The 8,208-nt window shown below is 39.4% G+C and overlaps 1 protein-coding gene across 1 annotated transcript in view; it reads left to right on the top strand.

The window, feature by feature from the left end:
• Positions 1 to 512: 512 nt before the first annotated feature.
• Positions 513 to 8,208, top strand: part of LOC110057219 (glutamyl aminopeptidase-like) — a 12,898-nt gene continuing 5,202 nt past the window's right edge. Inside the window, exons 1-9 of the mRNA XM_020763802.2 lie at positions 513 to 1,586; positions 2,917 to 3,064; positions 3,867 to 3,992; positions 4,693 to 4,813; positions 5,883 to 6,037; positions 6,489 to 6,737; positions 7,123 to 7,254; positions 7,387 to 7,547; positions 7,633 to 7,712. Coding sequence (XP_020619461.2) covers positions 997 to 1,586; positions 2,917 to 3,064; positions 3,867 to 3,992; positions 4,693 to 4,813; positions 5,883 to 6,037; positions 6,489 to 6,737; positions 7,123 to 7,254; positions 7,387 to 7,547; positions 7,633 to 7,712 — 1,762 coding nt within the window. The 5' untranslated portion in view covers positions 513 to 996. The remainder of the gene's footprint in view (positions 1,587 to 2,916; positions 3,065 to 3,866; positions 3,993 to 4,692; positions 4,814 to 5,882; positions 6,038 to 6,488; positions 6,738 to 7,122; positions 7,255 to 7,386; positions 7,548 to 7,632; positions 7,713 to 8,208) is intronic.

Here is an 8,208-nt window from a genome sequence, read left to right as displayed (position 1 = left end):
TATATATGTTAACGTTAGCTAATAGCTTCAGGGCTCCTATTGATAGCAGAGATGCTTTGTAAGCTCCCTGAAGGGACTATCCTGAAATTTTTACCTTTAGATTTTTACTTTTAAATAAAGTTATCTATCTATCTAATCTGCAGCTAGACGACGTCAGAGGCGCTGATTTCGAAAATTTACTGTACGCTTTCGGCCAATCAGAAAAGAGATAGTGAGTTCATGTATAATAAACAATTATTGGATGAGGTTTTTGTGATATCCGGAATAATCAAGGTCGAGGTAAGTGTTATCAGCAGAAGCCGGAGGCTGAGGCTGATAACACTAACCGAGACCTTGATTATTTTGGATATCACAAAAACCGAATCTCATAATTGTTTTATTATACTGTTTTAAAGAAAATAACGACAAACGCAATATCGCACCGAACACAGTTTATTTTCGACAAGCCATGTTCTTACGTGAATTTGACATTGCTCTTGCAAATCATGCATTGCGCGCGCAACCTACAGATTATTCACTCATCTGCTAGCAGATTAATAAATAATCTGTAGGTTGCGCTGTTTCCCAGAACTAACTGTAGGCTTTAGCCAAGGAGAAGACAGATGGTGACTACAATGTACAACAAATACCTTTAACGGAGGTCAGTCAAGCCATATCTCGTGAGACGGATGAGAAAGAAATTGAAAGCAGTGTTGACTTATTGTGAAAATGTAAATTTCAGTGAGGATAATGTTGAGACAGCACATGACTGTTGCAGATTTCTTTAGGAATAATTTTTGAGGGGATCCAAACACTGAAGCTCCTGTTGCCGATTGACCCACAAAACAGCCCTGCCGCTGGCAGCAAGTATCGTTGGTTCGTAGTTTGTTAGGGAGGCAATGTGAGCATTGTATATTGTATAATAAGCAATCCAAAAGGCAAAGCTAGGATATGTGCTGTTAATTTTAAATCGCGCCGAGATTGTAACATTTACGGAACTTGGTCGTCGCATTCGATATGTGCACAGCGCACAGGTTTATGTTTGGTCTTTTTCTGGCAAGTCTGGCACTGACTGAGGTGATAGAATATCGCGGGGACGGGTCGCTTACGAAGAGTAGTGCTGCCGAGGATCGGAAATTTCCATGGCACGCAATACGACTTCCCCAGACTCTTTTCCCTGTTGGCTACAAAATCGAATTGAAAACTGATTTGAAACTATTTCAGGTGAAAGGAAATGTTAAAATATTAGTCATCTGCGCCAAGAGCACAGCAAATGTAATTCTTCATTTGAAAGAAATGAATGTATCTAAGACTGCAGTGTTTATTGAAAAGAATCAAGAAGTGCAGGATGTTCCCGCAACATGGAGGGAAGGTGTAGTTGAAGAAGAAGGAATGATTGGAAGAAGCAAAGACAGAAACACAGATCGGCAGTTACCGGTTGTAGGAACGATGAAGAACAAGACACTTGAAATGTTTCTCATTGAAGTCCAACAAGACCTAACTCCACAACGAAACTACGAGATCTACATAGAATTTGAATATCCATTAACGGATAAACTTATTGGGCTCTACAGAAGTTCTTATAAAACGACAAGCGGCGAAAAAAGGTTAGTGACAGGTTAAGATTCTATGCTTGCTGACGTTTATTTCAGGCCAAATTTCAAACTTCACTGAAATGGGTCTCAAATGAGCAAGCACTCATTTGATACAGACCAAGATGATATTTCACGAGCGGGTCAGATTAGGGTAATATAGCTTTTCCGGATATTTTTGGAAATTTAGGGGAAATTATAGGCCTCAGAATTAGCAATGCAAGACTTTGAGGTTTCCGGTAAACATTTAAGTGCTTAATTGATATGCATAATCGTAGCTTTAATTCTTTTTATACTTTATCTATGAACAGGTGAGAGCAAATAGTTTTCTTTACGTACTGTTGCCCTGGGAAATGTGGGCAATTCCTAACTCTCTTTCCCGTGTTGTGATCTGCCGGTTATAATTTAGTTGCTTTTCATTCCGTATCTCTCTTTTCGTAACGTTTGCTTTTTTTTAACTGCAGTATTGCTTCACCAGTCACCATTGATTGAATGTTTACTGATGACATTCATTTGCGCGCATCTACTGCCACTGAAAGTAAACAGAAAAGATTCAATGGTTCAATTTACAATTGGCACTTCAATAGGCCCTTTGCACGATCCGGTCACAAGGTACAAAATTAATTATGCTTGGACGCAAGTTACACAGTGGGACTTTCAAAACAAAGGAAAGTCGGGCTGGACTGGTGCGAGTTCCTTTCTTTTGGAAATCCCACTGTGTAACTTGCGTCCCAGCATAATTAATTCCGTACCATGTGACCGGATCGTGCAAAGGGTCTATTGAAGTGATTTCCACCTTTTATGATTGAAAAAATCTTCGTTAAAATAACAGAGGTCAGGTGAATACAGCTGCACTATCCAATAACATGGGAATTTGAAAACGGAGGTTTCACTCTGAAAACGCATCAAATGTTCTCCGTCCACACTACGCTGGGGAAATTTAAGAGCGTAACAATCACCGTTTATTTTGGATTTTTGTTTGAGGAAAACTCGGACAGGGAAATCACATGACTAACGGAACTTCATCGTTTTTGAAAAGCTCCGTTTTCAAAACGTTTTCCGTCCAAACGAAAATGCAAGGCTGGCGTTTTCAAATTCCTCCGGCGTGAAGAGCGTTTTGGGAAAGCTCTGTTTTCGAGACGGACTATGGTGGACGGTAGGCCTAACAGCAGAAATCAAGCTGCATTTTCAAATTCCTTTGGTGTAGTGTAGACGGGGTCTTAGATTGCTGTTGTTTGGTCCATATTACAGCCTGCGCAGGTGCATGAAAACCCTTGCGATTACAGAGCGCACATGCCGCTGAGGTTATATACTGTTTCACTAAGTCACGTGATTTTTTCTCCAGGTATTTAGCCGCCACTTTATTTGAGCCAACGTTTGCTCGCGAAGCTTTTCCATGTTTTGACGAGCCTGCCATGAAGGCGAAGTTCTCAGTCACCATCATCAGGGAAGGAAAATATACTGCGCTCTCCAATATGCCCATCGTGAAAACGGTAAGGAATCCAAAACATACACAGCTTGCTTTCAACATCAGTTCAACCATGAAGGTATCGAAAATAACAAATAAAATATTTGCGCTTTTTCTCTACCAAAAGATTCTAGCTCACTTTATAGCACAAAACAAAAAAGTTTATTCCAGTTTGATGTTTGAAAGACGAGCAGATGGGAGTTCAAGATGGTCATATACCGCATTGATGAAATTGATGTCTATAACCGACTGAATTTGGTATTAGAAGGTTAAGTCTGCATACGAGCCAAGGGGCCCATCAGGCCGGCCCTTACCCCGGTTCCTGTAGCATGAAGCGCCTAGGAGTATTTCTACTCCCCCCCCCCCCCCCTCTGGATGGCATCGTAAGGTTACCTCCAGTATTAAGTTCGCTGGTACCCATTTATACACCTAGGTGGAGAGGGGCACTGTGAGAGTGTCTTGCCCAAGAGCACGACGCATTGTCACCGGCCAGGGCTCGAACACTGACCGCTCGATCCTGAAACGAGCGCACTAATCATAAGACCACCGCGCCTCCCACTTGAAATTAGAAGGAAGTAACAAAATTTGTTAACTTATTTGAGCGCGAGTCAAGTTTACATAAGCTTTTAACACGACCACTGCGTGACATTTCTGTTCGCTAGTGATCTTTGCACAAGGGCTAGTGTTCAGAATGATTCAAAAACAGAGCGTGCGATATGTTGCCATGGGAATTTTAACAATGTTAAGCTATCCTGACCGTCAGCAAATGAATGGCCCTGGACGTGCTTATGATAAAATCTCATGAGATGAATAATTTTTGTTGCTAGATTAAAATTGGAGATGATTTATACGCGGACCAGTTCCAGGAATCAGTGAGAATGAGTACATACTTGGTGGCATTTTTAGTGAGCGACTTCGATTACAAGGAAAAAACTACAACCTCTGGCATAAAGGTAAGAACTCCAATACCCATAATTCCTTGAAAGTCACTTATCCACGGGCTTCACTCCGTTACCCCACACATGCTTGAACTTCGGCTGTGCTCCTCGAAGGTTCCCAAAGGTTTTCGCACCGGGAAAGCCATGGCAAAATCTTAGACCTCATGATTACAGAGCTTACACTACTTACAATATAATATAAGAAGTAAGTAGTGTAAGTATTAGTATCGTAACTTAAAAAGGGTAAATGTATTGTTTTGTAGAGCAAGTTCTGTAATTGCACCGTATTGTTAAGTAGTGTAAGTAGTCTGTTGTATTCAAACTGTTGTAAATAGTTATCACTTCTGTAATTAGTAGTTGTACCAGGGTTGCAAGTAGTGTGAATCACAATTAAAGCATATATAGAAAGAAAATGATTACAGAGCTGTTTTATCCACATATTCTCAATATGAACAGGGGTTCCCTTCATACGAGAAGTTTCAGGCGTATACGCCTCCCTGTTTTAGATACAGATTAACTAAAAATAGTTTTGTGGCCGGAAAAGTTTCCGGGACTTTTGAGAAACGGGCCCCTGTTTCGTATGTTACCACTTTAATATTATGTCTTGGGGTCATGAAAGCAACTCGCTTGTACTCTATTTGTTCCACCATTGCAGAAGTACCGATATTCTATTCAGAGTATATTATTTCACTCATTTTCTCAATTCCTTCCTTAGGTTCGTGTTTGGACTCCACCGCCACAGATCGCACAGGCATCATATGCTTTGGATATCGCAACAGAGACACTTTCAAATTATGAGAAATTCTTTCAGATAAATTTCCCTCTTCCCAAGCAAGGCAAGCACCAATGCATGTTAATACTAAAAACAAGTTAAGGTGGCTATCTATAGTTTTAAGATCGCTCGCGTAATCTGCGCGCTCAAAGGAAAATGTCAGTGTTTTTGGATATTTTATGACGCAATCAACATGAGCACAAAAAGCAAAACTGACAGTGAATTTTCTCGCGTTTCCTTCGGTGAAACTCCGTAAAATTTGGCAGAGTGGTAAAAAATATTGTACTTAGGTTGGAACTCTGTTTTCAGGGAAATCTATCTGACCTGTTTTTCTGCAGCGGTAAACGACAAATTTTCAAAAATCGAAAAAACAAAAACAAAAAAAAAACGCCTGTAAAAACCCTACTTTTTTGTGTTTAAAATTCGTATCCCGCCGAAAATTTTGGAAGATTTCACCGAAGGAAATTCAATAAAATCACAAATAAAGCCATATGAACGGTAAGAAACGCATTTGTCAGGGCATTTATAATTTGACACTTAACGCTAAGATTTTAACCGGAGATGTTGTAAAACACTATTTCATAATTGCTTATTACATTTAATAAGTTTAAGAGGACCGAGTGTGAAAACGAATGCAAAAACACCATTCAAAACACAACACTAGAGCATGCAAGGAGATAAATGGTTACCCTATGGCATGGGGCCATTAAGTATCGAAAAGCATCGAAAGATTCAAACAAACGCCGCAATCGCGTCGAATGATGACGATAATTATGATGAAGATGATGATGATGTTGATGAAACATTATGTGAATGTCAATACCTTACGGCTTGGAATAACAATCTCATACTTATCATCTTATGTAGGGGCAACTGGAAAGTGTAACTGATTAAGAAGAAAAATGATTGATTGATTGGTTGATTGATTGATTGATTGATTGATTGATTGATTGCGACACTAATTAATACGTCTAGTAATTGAATTACCAGGCCAAAATATGAAACCGGGGTAAAAACGGAGAGTGAAGGTTTGATAGGTAACACGGCATGTTTTGCTTAAGAATAATAAGTGTTTACGTGTTTGAAACATGAACGATCAATTCATCATTATTATAATAATTTTTCAATTTCAGATCTTGTTGTCATTCCTGACTTCTCAACGGGTGCCGAGGAAAACTGGGGACTTATCGGTTTCACCAGTCCAATGCTTCTTTTTGATCCTGAAAAGACATCAGACAACATCAAACAAGGTGTCTCTGAGACTATAACACATGAACTGGCACATCAGGTCAGTCAAAGAAGCGTGTGGTACGAGGCAATTTCAGTGGCTTCTTGTCTACCTCTACTCCTGTTTGTCAAGTTGTTAAATAGGTCTAAAAAAAGTGTTGCCAAGAGTTTTAGGAAACGCATCATATAATTGAATAGGCAACTTAGATTTCAGATCTTTATTATTTAATCTTTAAATAAGATAATTTGGGTTTAATATAATGGCTTGTGATGTTGCCTAACCCTAGATTGTACAAGTAACTTTAGACTTTCCTTGTTTTCTTTCATTTTACCCATTGTTTACGTAACGATTTCGTGGGTGGCAAAGACTTCTCGATCAAGGGCTTAGTCTAAATTACAACCCATCTTTATATAACGCTCTTTTACCATTCCATGAACACCATTACCAGTGTTGGCACTGCACATAACAAAACAAATATCGAATGTCAGCCTTAATTATATCTTACTTTCAGTGGTTTGGAAATCTCGTGACCATGAAATGGTGGAATGATCTGTGGCTCAATGAAGGCTTTGCTACATACATGGAGAACATAGGAGCAAGTTATGTTGAACCGCACTGGAACATGACAAATCAGTTTATCATCGATAAAGTTCAGGTGGCCCTCAGTGAAGACCAGTCCAGTTATTCCCACCCTATCTCAGTTGATGTAAAAGATCCCAAAGACATCGACAACATTTTTGATGCTATATCATACGAAAAGGTTTGCTACTACCTTGAAAATCCTTTATTATCATACTCCAAATAGATATCTGAGGGGTACGCAATTTAAAGTAACAAAGGAGGCTCGGTTATTGTTCTAAAAGTAATTAGAATTATATAGCTTGTAATGTTTTTTGATGGGTACGGTCATAGTATTGGCTATAAGATAGACTATGAATTGCAGGAAACACTTTTTTTTAGGAATCCGCATGGTGGAAAGTTCAGGAGCCTTCTAGAGGGCAATCAAGATCTGTTCCTTCACTCGCTATATATGGTGTGCATTATCCTGATTGAGATGCACTTACGCTTCATTTTAGTAAAACGTTTGGTGACTTATTAGTGTTTTAATGACAGCCACATGTCTGAATTTATGCTTTTATCGTTAGGGAGCCTCTGTGATCCGGATGTTGAAGTCTTTCATTGGCTCTCATCACTTTACTGCCGGTCTGCGGGCGTATCTCCAAAAGTATACGTACGGCAACGCCCAAACTGATGAATTATGGGAGTCTATGTCTGAAGTAGGTTATGACGCCACTGATTCTTGCCACGCTCTTCCATTTCATGATAATGACGATTTTAAATTGAAAGCACTTCCTTTGTGAAGTTGAATGTCACCAAGTTAAAACTTTATGACTTATTGTTTTGACTAGGTAAGTGGTGTCAATGTCAAAGAGGTTATGGACACTTGGACATTACAGATGGGTTTGCCAGTCGTTAATATCATGCGCCTGGACCAAGAGACGGCGACCGCTGACCAGAAACGTTTTCTTATCTACCCTGGTGCCAAACACCACCATAATTCGCCTTTCAAGTAAGTATTACACAAGTGCTGGATTGACGTGCGAATGAGGTGCGCCACTTGCACTTTATTTATTGTGATATTGCTGTTTTTGCAGTTATAGCTGGAACATACCCCTGACGTATATAACACAGAAGGACAGTAAAAGTGTTCAAGTTTGGATGAACCGAGGAAGTGGTAAACCATGCAATTAATGTGATTCAAACAAACTTTGTTTAGTCGATGTCGGTAATATAAAGAAAAACATCTCCTTTGAACAAAATTTAAGTCATTTTGGAGTGCGTTACACTTTATAGCTCAAGATAATACTAAGAGAAACTACTTTCAAGGATTTTTACTTTACGCCGAAGGGTGAACAAACTAGTTGGATGTGACGAACATTTTACTCTGATTTGCACAATATTTAGGTCACGTGTATCCTTATATATTACAAATATCTCCAATTAGATTTTTGAATAGAGATATTCCTCGACGCTTAAGTTAAGTTTTTTGTTTTTTAATTCATAAGGACCATGGCAGAACGGGATTATGTTTTTAGAACACAACATGTTTGCGTTATTGGCGGATCAAGACCTTGAGCACCCCCCCCCCACCTCCTTAAGGAGGTGGGGGGGGGCGGTTTTGTTTTACTTGCTTTGCCGGCTTTTCTTCCTTTGTCATTTCTTCTTTTTTT

This window comes from Orbicella faveolata, unplaced genomic scaffold, assembly GCF_042242905.1.
Source record: "Orbicella faveolata isolate gen_17 unplaced genomic scaffold, um_ofav_v1 contig_1, whole genome shotgun sequence".
Taxonomy (NCBI): domain Eukaryota; kingdom Metazoa; phylum Cnidaria; class Anthozoa; order Scleractinia; family Merulinidae; genus Orbicella; species Orbicella faveolata.
The sequence above is the reverse complement of the archived record's forward strand: the minus strand, read 5'-3'. Positions and strand labels throughout refer to the sequence as shown.